The sequence below is a fragment of the Pogona vitticeps genome, chromosome 1 (genome assembly GCF_051106095.1).
Source record: "Pogona vitticeps strain Pit_001003342236 chromosome 1, PviZW2.1, whole genome shotgun sequence".
NCBI lineage: Eukaryota > Metazoa > Chordata > Lepidosauria > Squamata > Agamidae > Pogona > Pogona vitticeps.
In genome coordinates, this window is record NC_135783.1 from 45522336 (window position 1) to 45544336 (window position 22001).

The window sequence follows — 22001 nt, forward strand, 5'->3', positions numbered from 1 at the left end:
ATGCCAGTGCTTTACTGGCTAACCACTTGCACATAATTCTCACTGGAATGAATGGAGTATTCTGTTTGCTCACTTGAGCACATGTTTCTCCATCTGCATTGGACACTGTCATATATCAAGCAGGAGGAAATAAATACATTTGAAGGCTGCAAAGTAGCAAAGAGGCCCCTGTCCTCCCTCTCTCCCCATAAGCAATCACATATGAAAAATTATTAAGCTATAGCAGGAACTATGCTAAGTCATACCTATTGCAAAATTCAGAGAAGAATTCAAATTTTAATCTGATCTGTTTAATGGTTTTGTTTCTTTTAAGCAGGAGGAAAAAGAACTACAATCCTTTTAATATTTTCACAATGTTAAACTAAAACGGAGTTCTAGGCTACATGTGTTAAGTAAATCTAGAACACAAAAAAGGGTTAAATAAGATTCTCTTTAAAGATACAAGAACTTAAGCTTTCTTTACGTTTTACAAACTTCACAGAACAGATACTGCAAAGGAACAACCCCCACACACTTTAAAAAAGTGAACATTGTCCATAATCCACATGAACTTGGAGTAATGTTCGCTCAAGAGCCACCTTGAAACCAACTGTGCACTTGTAACAGGGCTAAAGAAAGGATTAATAAGGGAAAATCAGCATCTTCATTATTAATCTGTAGAAGTCTTGTATATCAATCAAAATGTCCATCAAATGCTATGCTAGGATTTTATAAGTGAAGAAAGTGCATAGCGCGGCAGCAGCTGAAGTCCTTTTTTTTCCTGAACTCTTCATGGCAAACGCAAACAAAATTGTCTTATTTCCCCCTCATACCGATGGAAGGGGAATACCTCCTTAGGAAACTGAATATGCAGCTGGAAATCCCATTGCTGATTTCAAAGTACAACACAAATAGCGTTTCCATACTGAACTTTAGAATGGTGGGATGTTGGAGATTTACTTCATTACTAATTTGCATTGCTGTAATACAGGCAAAAGCTGAGCTTCCTCCACTGGCCACTTGGCTACCAAAGTAAATAAAATGCAATCTGTAAATGAGTGACTTTCAGCACAAATGCAACAGTCAGTGATTTATTTAAACTGTTTGACTCACAACTCATTTTTTTAGAGTGACATATGGGTAATTAATTCACTAGGTGGCTTCAAAGTAACCTACTTGTCCAAGTGTGAGACAAATCAATCTGTCCCTTCCTCCAACAGGCCTCCCATTCCCAACTATATACCTAATTCCCAATTTGCTAATGGAGCACGAACTGGCTCAGGGGGGTAAATATACCACACTATTCCACCACCAGCGTGAGTTCTTCCTTCTACAGAAACATCTGCTCATAGCTGAAGGCAGACAGATATAGCCATTTTTCTGCCACTGCACAGGACAAAAAATTGTGCAGTTCAGCTCAGTGAGATTGATAGACCACAATAGACAACTGAAGCTCCAAAGAACATCTGGAGAGTCCCAATGTCATGCAATGCATTCCACAATCAACTGCTTTGCAACAGATGATGGGCACAAACCTTCACAGACAGTGAAGTTGCATAGTTGCAAGGCTAGAACAGCCCTTTTGATTATCTCCTTAACACACTGGAAGGGAAGCATACAAACTCTTCAATAAGGGTAGATTTTCCTGGTTGTTCCCCAATACTGTTACTGAAGTCTGTCTGCTACAAAATGTCCTTTACCCCTCAATAAAAGTTTAGCTACAGAAAGTCAGTCTGTAGGATCCAGCCATGGCTACTGTGCTGTGCATTAGCCTTATTTGATCAGTTATCAGATACCTGCACTTAGCAAAAGGCAAACAAGAGCCAATCAGGTTTTGGCTGATGCTATACAGCCACAATGGTTGGCATATGGGATCTGATAACACCCTTCAAGAAACAATGTAGATGCTGTGTAGAAAATGCACACTGTTTACTGCTTGTTCCAGAATGGAGCTAACTTTAACAAAAGTGTCTGCTCCTCCACCTAAGTGAAGAAATAGTTTCCCTGTAATGTGTTTGATATAAAAGTTGTCGTAAGAATTTGTCTCCATCTTTGTGGCTTCTCGTAAAGGAGATTCCCATCCCAAGAGAGTCCCTGATGCTGGTGATGCTACCTAACCTCAGAAAACATATGGAAAGATGGCATAAGTGACCATTTAGGTTTTCTGGGTTCAGCAGCTGCACTGCCTGCTCTAAGCAGAGTATCACCCCTTCAAGGTTAACTAGGATAGGAAAACCAGGCTGTTAGGGCTCTTTCTTCCAGAGAGGTATGTACACATAGCAGTCTTTTACATCAGTTTCTACCCAGCTGCTGGAAACTTACCAGCATAAGGCTTATTTTTTTTTCTTTCTTTTTTTAAAGAGCTCGATTCCTGCAATAACAGAAGCCTTTAGGTTTTTTTTTGTTAAAATCCACTACCCATGCTCAAAAATATTTCTTCATTTTTTTTAATATGGTGGCTAGCAGGCACCTGAACAACCAGCCAGAAATCAATGTCAATCACCATTAACCCCTAAACTACAGTACCAGGATGGTTGGCTAAAGAAAGCAAATTGATTGGCTGTAGTCTGAAACTTGCCCAGTACAAGGTGTCTGGCTGACTTTGTCCTAAATAAGGCTAACATTAGTGAACTAAGAGAACGGCATTTGGTTGTAGAGAGTCTTGCAGCTCAGGAGCAGCCCTCGCCAATGCGCTGGCATGATCTCCCCACTTTCCGGTCCAGTTTCACCATTTTCATAATGGCTTCTTCACGCCCACGGCCCATGTGGTCAAATGTGCAATCATGCTGTTCAGGCAGGCGATGCAACATACAGAAGACATAACCTATAAAGGCAGAAGTGGGGAAAGGGAGGAGAGAAAAGAGAAGTATTAAGAACAGGAACACCACAAAACAGTGGAATTATCCCAGACATTACAGGGGACAGATTCATTTGTCATACCAGTTAGCTCAGTCTGTCACCGTTTAGGACAGTAATTACCAAACTGAGAGCAACAAATAATGCATTCTACTTTTCCAGCCTCCTAAGAATGCAGAATACTTAGCTTAGGAGGGTGAGGAGGGTCTTGAAACCATTCCGTTTCCACTTGCAAACTGAAACCATCTCTAAGCAAGAAGCTAGCCTGACTATCAGACGTGTGACATTTGGACTTTAATAACATCATTTAATTTTGGAACTACCAACAGGGCTGCACAACCCTGAAGATGATTAATTTTAAATACAGACTTCTGTAAGTGTGCAGCAGTGATTGTATTTGCAGTAGAGATGGGTGACATTAATAAAGTTCCAGCCCCATGGGACCGGACAGTCCACTCACTGATCCACCGCAGACACAGACTACGTGATTCTACCAATGGATCTGCAGTGGGCGATCCGCTCGCCACTCCTGGGAGGAGGCGAGAGGAGAAGCCTTGCTGCAAGGTTGAAGAATGGCGAGTGGATCCACTGGCACAATCGTGCAGTCCCATGGGGCTGGACCCTCATTAATGCCACCTGTGAGGGGGTTATTCGTATTTGTATACAAATTAAAATACCCCCATCTCTAATTTGCAGCATATAGAGGAGATGTAGTCTTGGGTTTTATGGGCTACAAGCAGAGCCAAATAACTCATCTTACCAGTAAGAACACTTGACATTTCAAATTTAGCCATGCTCATTTTGCTGGTTGTTGGCTTTATTTCCGAATAAAAGGGCACTACGGTTCAATCATCCATAATCCGAAGCTTATGCTACATGACAAGTTTAATTGATAAAACATTTGTTTCTTTATAGGTAACTCAAACAAAGCCACTTCCAAAATAACCCTAGAAAAGTTATCCCTGCACAGAATTCTGCTCTGACTCTTTTTACTTTCACCTTTCACATGAAATTTTACACTTCCAAGGGATCTGAAATTCTAATTGACAAGGGTAAACACTTAACAACCAAACAGAAACATTCAGAAATTAAGACATTCAGAAAGTAAATTATAGTTATGTACCATTGTGCAGTACTCCCCAAGAGAATGTGTTAGTGCAGGTTTCTTGGAATCACAAAATATTTCCATACCTATATGACTCTGGAACATAGGCTCAAATAGTATAGAACTAGCATTCTTAGATACATAACTTATAATCATGTTTAAATTATATTTTATCACTTTCGAGGGTTTTCCTGTCCCTTGGCTTCATTTTTGTTCCTGTTTAGCAAGGAAGATCTCTAAAACTAGCTCTGGAACTGGTGCATATACAGATTATAGAAGTTCTTCCCCGTCTTTTTTTTCTTCTATTTTTACTTCTGTTATTGATGCACACTGCTAATTGGCTCAGTGGTTTGGTCTCTAGCTGGTGAGCCAGAACTTCAGAGTTTGATTCTGCACTGTGCCTCCTTGACAAGGGTGGACTTGATGATATAAAATGATGATGATGATCACTATCATCATCATCATCATCACTGATACACACCATACCATGAGCATTCATCATTTACTGTGTGCCTTAGTGTTTGTACATTTTTGTACTTAAATTCGGAATACTCACAGAATTTTCCGCATCAATATTTCCTTCTGGGTGTTGAGTCTTGTGAAAAGCACCACCACCACCATAAGATGCTGTTCTTTTACCTTTCTGATTTCTGGATTCTGCAGATCTGAACTATGCTTCAATGATCAGACAATCACACTAAGAATATTTTCTGTACCATGTTTCATCAATATATACATGTGAACAGCACAACAATAGGGGTGGAAAAGAAAACTATAATGAATAGAAGAAAACTAAATTTACAGAGAGTTCTACACCTGCACAAAGGTCTACAGAATCCGGAAATCTGAAGGGTAAAACAGCAGCATCCCATGGTGTTGGTGCTCCTCCTCACCAGATTGAAGCCTCAACATCCAGAAGGAAATACTGATGAAGTAAATTTTATAAGTATTCATACTTTAAATACAAAAATGTACGAACACTAAAGCAAACAACAGTAATATTATTTGATGAATGATCATGCTTTGTTGTGGATGTTTTTCTTAAAATCTCTGCAACTTTAATTATGACCTACTCCTAGGTCATAAACCTATTTATGACCTGCTTAGCATATTAGGAGAAGGCAAAGCATTCCTGGCAAATGGGGGAGAGAATGCAGTCTTCCATCCTTTACTGAGCTGCCACTCACAGTATTTGTCATCTATAGTTATGCTGATCAAGATGCATATGAACTTAGTCAAGAACATTTGGAGGACCACCATGTTTTGCACCTAAACAACATAGAATATAATACCCAGAAGCAGCCTCTGGGAGTGAAGACTTCATGTATTACTTCATTTATTCCATGTGACATTTTAGCAATGTAATAGGATATACAGTTTGAAATTTGCAGCCAAACTGGAGCAAGTCATTCTACAATCAGAGCAGAGTCGTCTTCCTGTCCTCAGTATGATGGTGCGGTAAGGCCTCTGATAGTAAAATGCTTTAAAGATCTAGTCATGAAGAACTGTGCTCTTTCTTTCATTTCCTGTCCTTCTGCTGTCAAACAAGCAGAATACTAACTCTCCCCTCCAACTCCTCAAACCCAGAAACGAAGCTATTCTTTCCTGCCAACAACTGAAACTGATAATTTGTGTGTGTGTGTGTGTGTGTGTGTGTTTGCGTGTGTGGGGGAGAGAGAAAGTTTGAGAGAGAGAATTCACTCCAGTATTTAGTTAAGTTCAGTTCACTCTGAGTTAGAGGCAGAAAGAACTAGGAAAGGGGAAGTCAGAGTCTCAGAGAGACTGCAAATAATGAGACAAGAAAGATAGCTGTGAAATAAGTTTGCAGAGCTGTGCTATTAGAAAGTATTTTGTTTTTGTGAAGAAGCTGTGAAAATCTAATGTATGTTCTTGTTGGAACTTGTGTAAATCCCAGAATCTATATAGACATATATAAAAATTAAATGTTTAAACTATAAAAAGGAGAGAAGTAAAGAAAAAAAATCAGGTGTATAAGTACTTAACTGCTTGTGATATAGAACCTTTTTTTTTTTTTAAAAAAAAACTTTTTTGTTTATACATCCTGTTTGCTTAAATTAGCAGTCACAAAATATTACACCAGGCAGCCTGGTGGTCAATCCTTGGACAGACAGTTGAAGCTATGTCACCAAAATAACATTGGCTGGGTCTTTCACCAACAGTGTTCTTACGTTTTAAAACAGGGCAATATAAATCCAGCTCTTAGCTGCAGCAGTGTTTAAGAAGGAGCAAAAAGGGATTATGAATATTTTCCTGATTTTGGTAAAAGGGATATGCAGGGGAAGGAATGCCTACTACAAGTTAGAGAGCAATCACAGAATTAGGAAAAGGGTTTGGGGCTTGCTGTTATTTTGTGGCAGCATACACTGGGCAGAGGAAGGTTGGGTGAGTTTATGCCAGGATCAAAGATGTTTATGCCAGGATCAATGACAAGGTGACATACCAAAGGAAGCATGAGCATAGGCACACCTGTCCAAGAGCTAGAGCTGTATGATAGACTGCTGGGAACATGTAGCAACTCAGCATATCTCTGTCTGAGGAATGACTTGAAATGCTGCTGCTGATGTCACCATTAGTCTTGTCAAATGACTTTTCAAATTGAAAGGGTGTGAGATATGAGTCATTTGGTATGTCATTAACTACTCAAGGAGCGGAATGCTGTGAGGACACTGGTGATCCTTTGCAACATCCTGCATAATATACAGCATAGAAGGAGTAAAGAGTAAAAGGGTACTGTTCTAAAGATATAAAAGGCCAGTAAATGGAGGGCAGGAATACTAGAAAGGTGAGTTTAGATAGCATAATGTCCTGATTTAAGTGAAAAGAGGAGACCACTTTTGATGGAAAAGTGGTATCAGGATGAAGAACCACCTTGTCCCTAAGAAAAATAAGATAGGGCAGACACAGCCTGTAAAACCCAGATGCACATCTTATTGCGCAGGCAATAACAAGTAGTTTTTCATGACAGAAGGTGAAGATCAAAGTAACCTTTTATGACAGAATGTAAAGATCACATGGCACCATTGGCTTGAAGGACTTCATTAGTTGTGAGAGGACAACAGAGAACTTGGCTGAATTTCTGAGTGTGTATGTTTAAGTCCCTTTAGAAACTTCTTTATTGTTGTATCCAAGGAAAGCATAGTCAGTATGATGAAGGGGTATGGTCAGCTGAGACTGACCAAATCAGACGTCTCCAGGAATGGGTGTTAGTTTGTACTGTGCAAATGCACTCCTGGCCACTGCTGAAACCTGGGCATCCAGGAGTACTCCAGGCTGTGCACCTGCATTTTCAGGGGAAGAGTAATTTCATCCAGGACAGGCTGCATCCCTGTTCCCTGACAAGTTTGAATTTGTCTAGAGATGACAAGGATTGTAAAAGATCTGGAAATCAGTGAGGAACTGCTGAGGGGACTGGAATGTTTAGCCTGGAAAAGAAACAACTCAGCAGTGATATGATGGCCACCTTCAAATATTTGAAAAGCTGTCATAAGGAAGATGGAGCAAACTTGATTTCTGTAGCTCCAGAGGATAGGACTTGAAGTGATGGACTCTAATTATAAGAAAAGAGATTTTCTCTAAATGTTAGGAAGAATGTGTTGATAGTTTGAACTGTTCAACAGAAAGAACTGCCTTAGAGAGCCCTGGACTTTCCATCATTGAAGGTTTGTAAACGGAGATTAGATTGTCATTTATAAAGAATGCTTTACCTGCGTATTTCCCTTTTTGGCAGAGGACTGGGCTCAGTGATTCTTGGGGTACTTTCCAGCTCTACAATAATATAATGCTAGTTTCAAAAATATCCTGGAGAGTCTCGCTCAGGGTTTCTCCATTAAAGATTGTAGAAATTCTGGCAGACAGAACAGGTGATACACCCCAGATAATTTTGATGGGAAGGGAATCTAGGCATTGTATATGCAAGCTATAGCCTCTTCTAGCACTACCATGCTCTTATTAGCATTTATATTAATAACTGCAAGTAAAAATCATGAGTAGGATATAATCTTAACAAACTTAATATGGTTTATCTGAACTGGAGAAGTTTATTGAAACGACTGATAACATACAACTTGCAGACCAAATTAACTGGAGTCTGCCAGTGTCAGCTTAGGCAGGTAGCTGCATAAGCTAGGTAGCAAAAGTGTAATTGCAGAAATAGCTCAGATATATAATAGTAGAAGAGTTAGAAGTTTAGAAGATGACGCACACCTTGAAGCTACAGTTTTTTAAATGGATGAAGTAAGAATCCTGGAACAACACTGCCAGACAATTTAGAGGTGTTATTGGACTACTATGCAAATTGTTCAATTCAAAAACTGATGTTGCAAATAACTTCATATTTAGTGCAAGAAATTTAAGGAGGGAAATCAGAAAAAGAGATCTAAGCCAATCAATTATAAAAGAGCACATAGGAAAACATGATTATATCTAAAGGGCTATAAACAGGGATGCATGAACGCACAGAGAAAGGACTTTCTTTTTACACTACATCTTTATTTCAGGTAGGCCTCAAGCTCATACTTTCAATGTTATCTATATTTGATTATTATGTGTATATGCTGTAGCAGGAATTAGTTATTAAAAGATGATAATTTGCTTAGGATAGGGAAGCTCATACAGATTCTGCCTTGATGAAGAGCCTAATTTTGAAATGGATACACTACTTAATTCCCACCTGCACCATTGCCTAAATACAAGATTAGCTCACATTATACAGTGTTCATTTTAAGAGCAACAGACTATATGAAACAGAAGAAAAAATCCAAGTAAATGAATAAGGGATAATTTACACAGTATCCTTTAAATGGAAAAGTAGCTATCCTGCAGAAGTCATTGGGCTCATCCTGACAGTCTAAATACCTCCAATTGTAGATGCTGTTTCTCTCTTTTCTCTACCTACACAGGTAGGAAACTTGCTTTAATCAAGCACTTTGATTACAGCAGGTTTCCTGAGAAAAGCTAAACAGCCAAGGTTCAGTGAGGAAAGAAATTCGACTTTGGTGTCTTTCTTATACAGTGGTATCTTTACTGGAACATGGGTCAAAGGAAACTAGTGCACAATCTATTTCATTTTTTCTGAAGTGACCCCAGTCAATCAGGCAGTACGTACTGGACGCAAGAAAAACCCAAAACAATACTGTCAATCAGATTTGTCAATGTTACACAGGTTCAAGGAAATCTGTTTAGCGGGAGGGAGAGCAATAGTCTATACAGTAGTCCAAGAAGTAAACTTTGCACATCAGGTATCACTTTGACTTTCTGCATTGTCCTTGAGGCAATCCTTTAGAAGTCACTGAAAGTGCAAGATAGTTTCAATGGTGATAAAGGCTTTCATAAAAGTTGTTCCCACTTCAACTAAATATATGAACTGCAGTTGCAAAACTGGCCTTAAATCATCACCTCTATAATTCTAGACACCTGTCTCTCATCATCTGTCGATACAGAATATTTACCTGGTTTAGTATTCATAACTCTTGAATTGCTTGTATGGAACATTTATCTACACTAATGCATCCCTCCCCAAAGTTGAGGATTTAATTAAAAGCCAAGTGTATCTAAAGCTTTAATTAAAACAAGCAAGCAGTACTAGGCAGCCTGATAATATATGTGTCATCTAGGTTTTTTTTTTTTTGCTTCAACCCAGTGACAATGCTAGAGAGATAAGACATTAATAAGGAAGAAGAATAAATAATGGTAAGTTTCCAGGCTGAGAGTCAGTCTGTTGCAAAAATTCCAGAGACATTTACATATGTGTATGCATTTTAACCTTATAAGTGGCTACAGACATTATATGTTCAAGCTTCAAACATTTCAGTGTATTTACAATTATGGTTATATTACAGACAAAAATAACCACATGCCTCTGCTGGAAAGTATCTGAACCACTGCTTGGATATGAGCAACCAATACATTAGGATGAAAATGTTCCAATTGCTTTTTCTTTCTCTTAGGTTCAGATTAACTCTATTTTTTTTCATCTGGTATATGGTACATTAAATTCCCTACATGCTGAATTATTTTTTAAAAATTGTCCTGCTCTTCTGCTGTAACATACAGATGTAGTTAAAAAAACAAAGTAAGTTATACAGAGAAAGAGAGGTTACTTACCTGTAACCATGGTTCTTCAAGTGGACCTCTGTGAATTCACACAATAGGGTTTTAGTCTGCCCTTGAGCTGGACTCCTCGGAATATTCTAGAGCTTTAGAAAAAGTAACATTGATTGAACATTGCCCCTATAGTGCATGCTCCTCCCGTCTCAACCCTCAGTTCCATTTTATCCGCCACCGGCAGTGCTCTATAATTCAGAGATTCAAGAATGGAAACCAGTGACGGATAGCAGGGAGACTGGGCAGGATGTGTGAATTCACAGAGGTCCACTCAAAGAACCATGGTTACAGGTAAGTAACCTCTCTTTCTTCTTCGTGGCCTCTGTAATGCACATAATAGGGTGACTAGCAAGCTCACTTACTGGAAGGAGGGCCGTCACAACATCAACGAAGTCAACACAGCTCGCCCGAAGCTGGCTTCCTTCTTGGCCCTAAGGTCCAGTCTATAGTGTGTTATGAAAGTAGATGCAGTGGACCATGTAGCCACTCTACAGATGTCTTGAACATCTACACCATGGAGCAGGGCAGTGGACGTCGCTATGCCTCTGGTAGAGTGCACTCTCAGGCCATCTGGAAGAGTCTTACCCAACAGTTCATAAGCCAATGCAATGGTGGATACTATCCACTGAGAAATTGTTTGAGAAGAGGCTGGAGAACCCTTGTGTGGGACATGGAAGCAAACAACTTGCATGAGGAATGAAAGTGTTTGGTCCTTGATGTGTAATAGGCTAAAGCCCTTCTAACATCCAAACAATGGAACTACTGTTCAACCGGCGAGGAAAGGTTTTGAAACAATGTAGGTAGAATTAGGGGTTGATTGACATGAAAATTGAAGACAACTTTTGGGAGAAAGGATACATCAGGGTAGAGAATCACTTTATCAATGAAAAACTGCAAATAAGGTGGATCGACTCATCTGTCTTGCCATTAAATAAGCTGATAGCGTCAAAAGGGAGTTCCTCAATGCATGTTTTAGCATCCTCAGAAATTCCTGAAGATCTTAACCAAGCATGCCTCTGAACAGCAATAGCTGAAGTCAGATTTTGATGCCACGTCAGCTGAATGTCTGGAAGCTAGAGTTTGATGTTTAGCCACGTTGAGCACTTCTGAGTAGGTGTTTAATACGGCAGCCCTAGTCTCCTCTGGGGTGGCTTGAAGTGTGGGGAGCACCTTCGCCCATAGCTACCTCTGATAAGCCCCCATGGCCGCTTGGTAATTTGAGACTCTGAGCAAAAATGTGGCAAAAGAATACATCTTCCTTCCAGGGACATCCAGTTTTCTGCCTTCCTTATTGATTGGAATCACTCTGGCCTTCTCTCCTGTTCTGGATTGGTTCGATTGCACTATGATTGAATTTGGAATTGGATGTTTAATAAGAAAGGTAGTCTCAGTACCGTGTGTTTGGTAGTGGTTCTCAATCCTGCGAGTGATTTGAGTGGAGGAGGAAGGTACAGTCCACCATTCTTTAATAAGGTGTATAAGAGGTGGAACGAAGGCAATGCTCAAAGGCGGAATTCGCTGTTGATTAATATCTCCGTTTTCGATTGAGCTCTCTCTATATAGGGCCGTCACGCCTGGATTTGTGTCGATGCCGAGAGGAACTGGGGAGAACAACAATTTCTCGATGTGCAGAGTGGTGTCGAGTAGGAGAGATGTGTTTTCTCTTGGAGGTTCTTTTACATGGTGGAGAACTTGGAGATGATGATCCCGACTGGGAAAGCTGTACGATTGATGCCAGCCTGGGAGAGACAGGGCTAGAAGGGGCAGAAGCCTGGCTGGACATCGGAACATCATCTAGCTGGCCAGGGCTAGGTGAGCAGCTAGGTAAAGATACCACAGCCTGAGCCTGCCGTGGTGGAAGTGATCCACCATCCTCCAAGGCAGACTCCCGATGTCAAGGGGATTCTTCTAGTATCGGTGATGGAAGAAATGCTGATACTGGAGGGACTTCGCTAAGTCGATCAGCCTTTGTAGAGTGTAGATCTTTTTTACTCTTAACAACAGTCTTTCTTTTTCAGAATGTCTGATGACGTCAGCTTTTTAGTCTTTGTCAACGATGAAGTGGATGATTTCTTCGACATTGAAGATGTAGACTTCTTTCCCGCCTTTTCTGCAGTCTTCAGAGCCAGTAAGAGAGGTGGAGATTTAGTTGGCTCTTTGGTCCGTGGAGTCCCGGAAGGGGTCGGGGAAGTCTCCATGGTGGTGGGTTTAGAGGCTGAGAGGGTTTTATCCCACAGGAAAAGTTTTAATCTTTGTTGACGAGCTTTTAAAGCTGGGCGGGTAAACTTCTTACACTCCTTGCAAGAATGGGGTTGATGCCCTTCCCCCAAACAAAAAAGGCAGTGCTCGTGGTCATATGAAAATGGCAGCTTTTGAGCACACAAAATGCACCTCCTAAAAGGGCCCGATGGGGACATAAATCAGTAAAATAAACGATACAACAGGAGGCAAACTCACAGAGATGAAAGGTTGAAAACTATCCAGGTCGGAAAACAGAGAGGCACAGTATAACGAAGTCGATGTGGCAAAGAAGCGTCAAAGAACATTCCAAATTTGTCAACAATTATATCAAAATACCAAATCCAAAACAGAATACTGGGAAAAAACACGATATAACCAGTCCAGAGGTCAAAGCCAATAGAAAAGTGCAGGAAAGACTGTAAAGGAGTATTCCAAAATCATAGTCTAGCAGTCCATGATCAAAACCAAAAACCGATATGAGGGGAAATGAGCAGAGACAAAATTCATAGTCCAAAAACAAATCCGAGTCAAAGCTGAAGACAATCAAGAGGATAGAATAAGAGCATGAGAAGTTCCTAACATGATGGTGGTAAAAATGGAATTGAGAGTTGAGGTGGGCAGAGCATGCTTTTTCGAAACCTCTAGAATATTCTGAGTCCAGCACAAGTGCAGACTAAAACCTTATTGTGTGCGTTCACAGAGGCCACGAAGAAGAACTTATTGACTGGATGGGTATAAATGCTACAGTTTTTTTTCTGTAGAATTATGTTTTCTATATGCAAATGTATCTAGATTAACACATTATTACAAACTAGTAGGTCTATAATAATTATTTTAGGATATATTTTTGGGGAGAGGAGTACAAATTGGTCAGGATTTACTAGTAATTGAAATGCCTTGTACTGTTAATATACCAGATTTTAGCTCCCTAGCTTGTATACCTTAATCACCTAGCCTTTTGGTATAGCTTATCTTCCTATCCTTTTTGGCTGAGATGAAGCACAGTTACATCTCATACTCTAATTCAGACTTCCCTTGTACACAAAATGCATTAGGTTATGGAAACAAAGTTCATCACTTAAGCTAGTGTTAGAACAACTTAAGTATAGTACAGTGCATTTCCAATTCAGAAAGTGTCATACCATTTTCCAATCTCCCCCTCCGTTAACGCAAATACATTTGACTATAAATAAAACAAATTTCAGATCTATGGACAGTTTAGCAGAGTACCACAATATGTCAATACCATAATTGTGAACGAGGCTGAAGCAACTGTAGATCACATACTCATACTACTAACTGAAGCTTGAATTTTTCATTTTAAGGTTGTGAATCTAGACACTTCTGTATTTTACAGCTTTCTACAGAATTTTCTTCCTTTACCTTTCCTCCTCTGGGACTTTACATATCTTAACACCCCCCCCCCCCAAATCCTGTGCATAATTCCTGATGCACTGCACAGGAATTTACATAATTCCTTGTCAGTACCTTTGGTCAATTTCAGGCTCTCAGACTGACAAATAGACCCATTTGAAATTGATCAGTGTAAGGTCCTGAAACTGACAACAGGAACATTCTTTCAAGCTGACACAATTTGAAACTGACCAGCATGAAATTGACAATAAATAGCAGAAAGATGCAAATATAGTGCTGAAGATCAGGCACAAGCAGCACAGGACTATCAAACTTAATATTTATAGGTGAAAACAAAATAAAAAGTTAAAAAAAAAAGACAAAACTATGTTGGCACCTTAAAGACTAACTCTTATATTTTTTGATGTGAGCTTTTGCAGACAAGTCCACTTTAAGAGAAGGAGAAAAAACATGACAAATATTTATACATGGCATCAAGGTATAGATATCAATACAGAGATCATGGTTGGATTGTTTGTTTTCCCTTATAATGCTTGCACAGATTAACGCAGCTACCTCTTCTACAACTACAAACTTAATCCTGTGCAGAAAACTCATGGGGGAGGGAGGGTGAACTATCTTCAACATTTCTACCTTTTGCTGCTCTCAAAAATCTCTGTGTCATGAGAGTCCAAAAAGTCAAAAATTGTCAAGTAGTCATTACATCTTTACTTCAATGAGCTTAATTCCTGCATGCAGAGGCTACAAATTTGTGTTGTATATTGGTTTCCTCTGCCAGTATGCAGCTGAATGAGGGAGGACAATGTATCTGACTTTGTTCATTTACATTACAGTGGTGCCCCGCAAGACAATTGTCTCGCGGGACAAAAAACTCGCTGGACGATTGGGTCCGGTGAGGGCTTTGGTGCCTCACAAGACGATTTTAACTATGACCCTGTTTCGCAAGATGAAGCCCCGGGAGGCTTCTTAAAGTGGTGCTTTGCTGGTGGGTAGGATGTGTGTGCTCTTCTCTGCCCCCGCCCCCTCACAGCTGATCAGTGCAGGGTGTCAGAGGCTTCTATGGGCTTTACCAGCAGGTAAACAGGCAGTGGAAATGCACTGGGGAAGCCTCTGAAGTGGCGCTTTGCCGGGGTGGGGGTGGGTGTCAGGGGCAGGCCTGGCACCGCCCCCGCCTCCCTGCGGCAAAGCACCGCTTTCAGAAGCCACCCAGGGCTTGTTTAGCAGTGGAAAAGCGCCCGGGAGGCTTCTGAAAGTGGCGCTTTGCCGCGGGGTGGCGGGCCTGCCCCTGACACCCACCCACCCCGGCGAAGCGCTGCTTTCACAAGCCTCCTGGGGCTTGTTCAGCAGTGGAACATCCTATTCCTAACCCCCACACCATCCTTGTACGCCTTGTAAAGACTTCACTGAAGCAGGAAACAGTTTAGCTTTGGCCTTTTTGCAATTTCATACCACTCCAAGAAGACACTGTAAATTCAATCTTGTTATGAGAGACCTCACAATCTTACAGTTCATAAATGGAAAACTCAAATGGTACTGGAATTAGAATTAGTGTCTTGTTTAACAGCATTTATGCTATTTTAAGAAATATTCATAAGTTTAAAAAATTTAATTAGTCAAAACATAAACTAAATCATATGTAGACTGAACAACTAGGCTATCTGTTATGCAAACCTTATATGAATAATGGTAGAATTCCAGTTGATATTGCAAACATACATTGGCTATTGGAGCTTACCAAAGAATTTCAGAAGAGTATCAGTTTGTCCTTTATAGATTATAGCAAAAAACCCCACAAAAACACAAAAGAACAACAACTAAAAAAACCCAACCCAACCCAAACAAACAAAAACAAAAAACTGTGTGAATCATGAAAAGCTATGGATTATTTTAAAGGAAATGAGCATGCCACAACATTTAATAAAGTTGTAACATACTCTAGACAAGAAGCTATGTTAGGATAAAATGCAGAAAAACAGAGAGGTCTGCAACAGGCAAAGGTATTGGTCAAGGGTACAGGTATGTAATTTATCAACCTATCCGATTTATATATAGATTCAGAAGTGAAAGAATAAGGGAAAGAAATTAAAATGTTTGGAAAAACCATCAATAATTTAGGATTTGAGATGATACCTTATCACTGGTAGAAAATAGCAATGACTTGAACTGACTACTTATTAAATTCAAAGAATAATGTGTAAAAACAGGACTACAGAATGATTACATAACTTTAATGTTGACAGTGAAGAAATTGAAATTGTTAAGGATTTTCTACAGCTCAGTTCAACTGTCAACTGCAAACAAACAAAAGAGCACATAAATTTAGAACAGTAGTTATAAAGGAACTAGATAGAAAAGATCCTGAAATATCAGGACGTGTCCCTGGAGACTAAGACCAAGGCTATCTATACTGTAGGTGTTCCTAAATGGTATGTACGGATGTGAAAACTGGATAATGAAGATAGCTGACAGGACAAAAATCAATTCATTTGAAATACAGTGTTTGAGGAGAGTATTACAGAAACTATCAACCACCAGAACAAGAAAACTAAATGGGCTCTAGATTGAATAAAGCCCAAACCCTTATTACAACCTAAAATGACAAAGCTGACACCATTGTACTTTGGAAATACCGTAAGAAGATAGGATGTACTGGAAAAGACAGTGATGCTAGGAAGCAGTGAAGGCACAGTAGGGAAAAAGGATTTTATTTATTTCATTTATATACCACCTCATTAGTACAAAACACTATTATTCGTGGTTTACAACACAGCAATGTAAAATAAATCACAACCAAATGGCAATAAAATCATAAAGTAAAACAAATAAACAGAACAAATTAACTCAACCATCCAGCCAAGAACCCGTAATGTCTCCATATGGGAAGGCAGGGCATGAGGCAAAGAAAATCAAGCAGGGTTGCAGGAAGACGAATATGGGATGTATTGCCTTAGTAAAAGAAGTCACAGCCTGTATAGTCTACAAAATCTGATCAGGGTTGTAAATGACAGAACCTTCTGGAGACAATTAATTCACATGGTTGCCATCAGTTGGAAAAAACTTGACTGCATGCAAGAAAAAAGAATTCTTATCTATCACATGAAGCCAAGACACTGAACAATCTACCCACTGACAGCGATTACCACTGTATGAATATAAGGCTAGTGAAACTGACACCCAAAAGAATCTTATAAAAATGTTACATTACTGCAGTGGTGCTGATTTAAAGGTTAGCCAGTAAGAAACACACAGAAAGAAAATCTGCTTTCACATTCTGTTCTTCACCACAGCCTGAGAAGTGCATTGGCAATTAGTAATCCCCCTCGCCTCTCCCAGTTTGCTGTGTGAGAAGGCGCAGAACTCATCTTACAAATTGCTCTTTTGAAGATCAAAGGGAAGCTGAATTTATCTCTGTGTGTGTGCAAGATGAGATTGTAATTTAATGGAATTTTAGGGAAAGGTTTGGTTGCATGATCCTACAACAACCCCAAGGATAGAAGATTTAGGGGAGCCCTATGACTCTTCTCTTCTGAGCTTCTTCCTTGCCTTTAATTGGCGCCTCATTACAAATTAATGAAAATGACATCCTCTGTTCCTCCTGCTCCAGGCACAGCACACTACAAAAAGCCCATCACAATTTGTAACACATTCAATTTATATAGCAATGTCTCTCAAGCATTATTTATGAGATGAGAATTTCTTGTCAGCAGTTAATAACCTATCCAGAATAGAAGAGAATGGAAAAATTATTTGAATATACATAAGAAAATCTCTCGACAGAAAAGAGACTGTGTTTGTGTTCTAAGCACATGTGCAGTGGCTGTTTTCTCTAAAGGTGTCCTACAATCCTTTTAAATACAAGTATCTTAGAGCATGCTATAGTGTTGGAGGTGCTGGGATGATTGACACCGTTTTAAAAGAGGATAAGCCAAAGAAACCTTGCCCTACTATTGTTGCTGTTATCTGCTGTCAAATTGCCTCTGACACACAGCAACCTTATGCATGAGTGACCTCCAAAAGATCCCTATCAAGCTCTTGCAAACTCAAGCCTGTGGTTTCCTTTATGGAATCGATCCATCTCATATTTGGTCTTTCTCTTTTCCTGCTGCCTTCAACTTCTCCTAGCATTAATGTCTCTTCCAGTGAATCTTGCCTTCTCATGATGTGCCCCAAAAGTTGACCAGCTCATTTTCTTTTTGCTTCTAGAGGAAGCTGAGTATTGGTTTAGTCTAGGACAAGCCTGTTTGTCTTTATAGTTGTCCAGGTTATCCACAAAGCTCCCTTCCAGCACCATATTTCAAACAAATAATTTTCCCCTAACTTTCTTCACTATCTGGTTTTCTTCACTGTTCAGGTTTCACACTGGATATAGTAGTCAGGAATACAAGAGTATGGATGATCGTGAACTTGGTCTCCAGTGGCACATCCCTACACTTAATGTTTTTAATTCCTTCATGCTGCCCTTCCAAGTCTGAGTCTTCTGATTTATTGGCAACACCCTCCATTCGGATTGTTGATTCAATCAAGGTATAAAAAACTACTATTATAATTTCTTCATTCTTGGCGTTAAAGTTGTAAAGTTCTTCTGTGGTCATGATTTTTGTCTTCTTCATGTTCAGGTGTAGTCCTGCTTTAGCACTTTTGTCTTTCACCAAAAGTTGGTTCAAGTCATTGCTGCTTTCTGCCAGTGAGACAGTGTCATCTGCATATCTGAAATTATTGTTTCTTCCACCAATTTCACTTTTTCTTCACCCAGATCTAGTCCAGCTTTCCATATGATATTTTTAATGTACTGGCTGAACATATATGGAAATAAAACACACCCTTATCTGATACCTTCATCCATAGGGAACCGATCTGTTTCTCCATATTTTATCCTAACAGTAGCTTTTTCTCCATAATTCAAGTTATGCAACAGGACAATCATGCACTGAGATACACCAATTTCTTTCAGAAGAATCCATAACTTGCTATGATCCACATGATCAAAGATTCTGCTATAGTCCATAAAACATCGCGTGACTTTTTTCTGAAATTCTTTGGTGTGCTCCAGAAGCCAGTGTGTATCTGTGATATGATCTTGAGCACCTCTTCATTTTTTGAATGCAGTCTGAACACTGGGTATTTCTCACTCCATATAGAATAAAAGTCAATGTTGTAACACCTTAAGCTTCACTTTGCTTATACAGGAAATTAATGCAATAGTCCTATAATTACTGCATTCCCTGGCATTTTGAGAATTGGAATGTATATCTAACATTTCTAGTCATAGACCACTGCTTTGTTTTCCATATTTGTTGTCGTATTCTTGTTAGGATGTTGACAAATTCAATCTCTGCAACCTGAAATAGTTCTATTGGTATTCCATCTATCCCTGTGATTTATTTGTTCTAAGTATTTCCAAAGTATCTTTCATTTTGCTTTCGAAAATTGTAGGTTCTTCATCACAGGATTCTATTTCAAAGGAATTTGTCCTCCTTTTTTCTCTTCTAAACAATTTTTCAGCATATTATTCCCACCTTTTCTTTATTTTATCCCAGTCAGACAGTTGTGTTTCCCTGTTTATTTTTAAGCATTCCTAATTTAGCTATAAATGTCCCTTTGATATCTTATTTTGGAAGCTATCTCTTGTTTTAATATTTTCATTATTCTCTTCTATTTCTTTGCACTGATTATTTTAATAGTTCTCTTTGTCTGCATGTGACAGTAGTTTAAAAGTTGTATCCAGGATTCTGACCGTAATTTTGTCCCCTTTTGCTTTTGCTTCTCACCAGTTCTTAACAATTTAAAGAGTTTCTTCCATCATCCATCTAGGCTTTTCCTTCCTTTTTACTTTTCTTCTTAACTACAAGAATAGTTCTTTTGCATTTTCCCCTAATATCCCTGGTTTCAATTCACAGTTCTTCTGGTTCATCGTCAGTTACATTTAGTAATGTAAACCTGTTCTTTATGTGTCATTTAAATTAATCAGAAATGTAATTTAAATTATATTTTGGCAAGATTATTCTTTTAGCTTTCTTTTTCAGCTTTACTTTAATTTTTGATATTAACTATGAAAATTTTGAATTTTTTTTCAGTTCATTTTTTGTATTAAGAATATAGTTAGTACCACAATCTGCTCCTGCTCTTGTTCTGGGAGAGAGAATATAGCTTCTCTGTCTCTTACTTCCAATTATATAGTCTATTTGATTTCTATATTGGGCATCTGATGATGTCCACATTCAGTCATCTGTTTAGTTGTTTGCAGCATGTATGTGCAATAAATAGATTGCTGGCTTTACAGACTTCTATGACTTGTTCTGCTTTGTTTCTGACCCCTAGGCCAAATTCTCCAACAACATTTGGTTCTACTTTGTTTCTTAATTTTGCATTCCAGTCACTAGGATTATCAATATGCCTTGCTTCGGTATTATCTCCTGGACGCTTGTGCAAAAGCTTTCAATTTCTTCTTCTTAAGCATCTACGTATAACTGGAGTATAGATTTGAATGATGGTTATGTTGATAGGCTTTCCCAGAAGTCTGACTGATATTATTCAGCCAGATCTTGCATTATAGCTCCCAACAGCCCATGCTACATCTTGCTTCAGTATTATAGCCACTCTGTTTCTTCTGAGTTTGTCACTTCCAGAGGAAAATACTTAATAGTGTCAGACTGAAAACCTACCATTGTAGTCCACTTTTGTTCAGTGACATCATATATTGCAATATTTAAACCTTCCATTTCTTGCTTTATGATTTCCAGTAATTTGATTCATCCTTCTCACATTCCATGTTCTAAGTGTGTGTATTGTTTAGCACTGGGCTTTCCTTTCACATCTGTGCCTGTTCACCAATAGACATCCTTTCAGCTTTAATCCAGTTGCATCATTAGTGACAGGTCCTCAGATTTCTATGTAATCCCTTTCATTGTGAGGAAGCCATGGAGGCTCTGAGATGGGAGGGGAAAGTCTTTAATTACCAAAAATTGCTGCAAGTGATAAAGGCATTTTTTATTTTCTATAATTAAATACTTCCTCCTTCCATTCTGTGGCTTGATGGCACCCTGAGGATGAAAGGAATGACACAGAAGCTGTGCGACATTTTGGAGAGAAGTCAGAAATATAAAATTTTCCAAAAAAACAAAAACAAAACAAAACAAAAAAAACACCCACTTTTGCTGATGACATCATCAGCCTTATGAATTGCAGCAGCAGGATTTTTACTTATTATCACTCTGTCAAATGAGGGACGTGGTGGCGCTGCGGGTTAAACAACAGAAGCCTCTGTGCTGCAGGGTCAGAAGACCAGCAGTAGTAAGATTGAATCCATGCAGCAGAGTGAGCTCCCGTCACTTGTCCCAGCTCCTGCCAACCTAGCAGTTCGAAAGCATGTAAATAGATAGCATGTAAGTAGATAAATAGGTACCACCTTGGTGGAAAGGTAATGCCGTTCCATGTCTAGTCGCGCTGACCACGTGACCACGGAAACTGTCTTTGGACAAACGCTGACTCTATGGTTGGAAACAGAGATGAGCACCATGCCCTAGAGTTGGACATGACTGGACTAAATGTCAAGTGGAACCTTTACCTTTTACCTTTATCACTCTGCGAAATAGGATCCTGATACAAGAATGAGTTTAAAGCTTTTAACATTTTGTTTGGACTCCCTTCTCTTATCAGTAATGATTTACAGAATACTGTACTGAGTAATCAAACTGTCATCAGATTTGCATTTCTGGGCACCTCTAAAATAGTAATGTAGTCAGATTTTTGCTGCCTAGATAATTAGACTTATATGGAAGTCTCAACTCTGGTCACACATATTGGTCCCTTTTTATTTTTAGTCTCCTGAAACAAGACTTCAGAACACACATTATTCCAGAACAGCACTAGGAACAGACATATTCGAGAAGAGTAGGTATTAGCTCTGAATATGTATACAAGCAGCACACCGTATTGGTTCTGTAACTCAGCATACTGGCACATAGAGGGAGAATGACTAATGTTATTGGAAAAAAGGTCAAGACACTTCTCTTACACACTCTTAAGTACATTATAGCAACTGGTATATTACAGCTGTGTTATGAATTACTTCATACTTTTTTTAGCTTACCTGAGCAGTTTTCCTTATTTAAATAAAGAGCCACTAATACATGATGCCTCAAGGTACCACACACAACCCTCCTTAATTCATATACAGCAGTGCTGTAGTAAATAGCAAAAGCTCTGAAAATTCTCAAGTTCATGTACTGGAGCTCTTGCATGTGTAAAAAGGTAAAGAGTCACTAGATTTGACATGTTTTGTTTGTGCAAGAAGACTGTTACATGTGATAGCATAAAAGATTTC

At 39.1% G+C, this 22001-nt stretch overlaps 1 protein-coding gene across 2 annotated transcripts in view; it reads right to left on the reverse strand.

Moving 5' to 3' along the window:
- Window positions 1-268: 268 nt before the first annotated feature.
- ZFAND3 (zinc finger AN1-type containing 3) overlaps window positions 269-22001 on the reverse strand; it is a 151294-nt gene continuing 129561 nt past the window's right edge. For both annotated transcript variants that reach the window (XM_020785046.3, XM_072991544.2), the window contains one exon: window positions 269-2803. In XM_020785046.3, the coding sequence (XP_020640705.1) occupies window positions 2649-2803 (155 nt within the window). In that variant the 3' untranslated portion in view covers window positions 269-2648. The remainder of the gene's footprint in view (window positions 2804-22001) is intronic.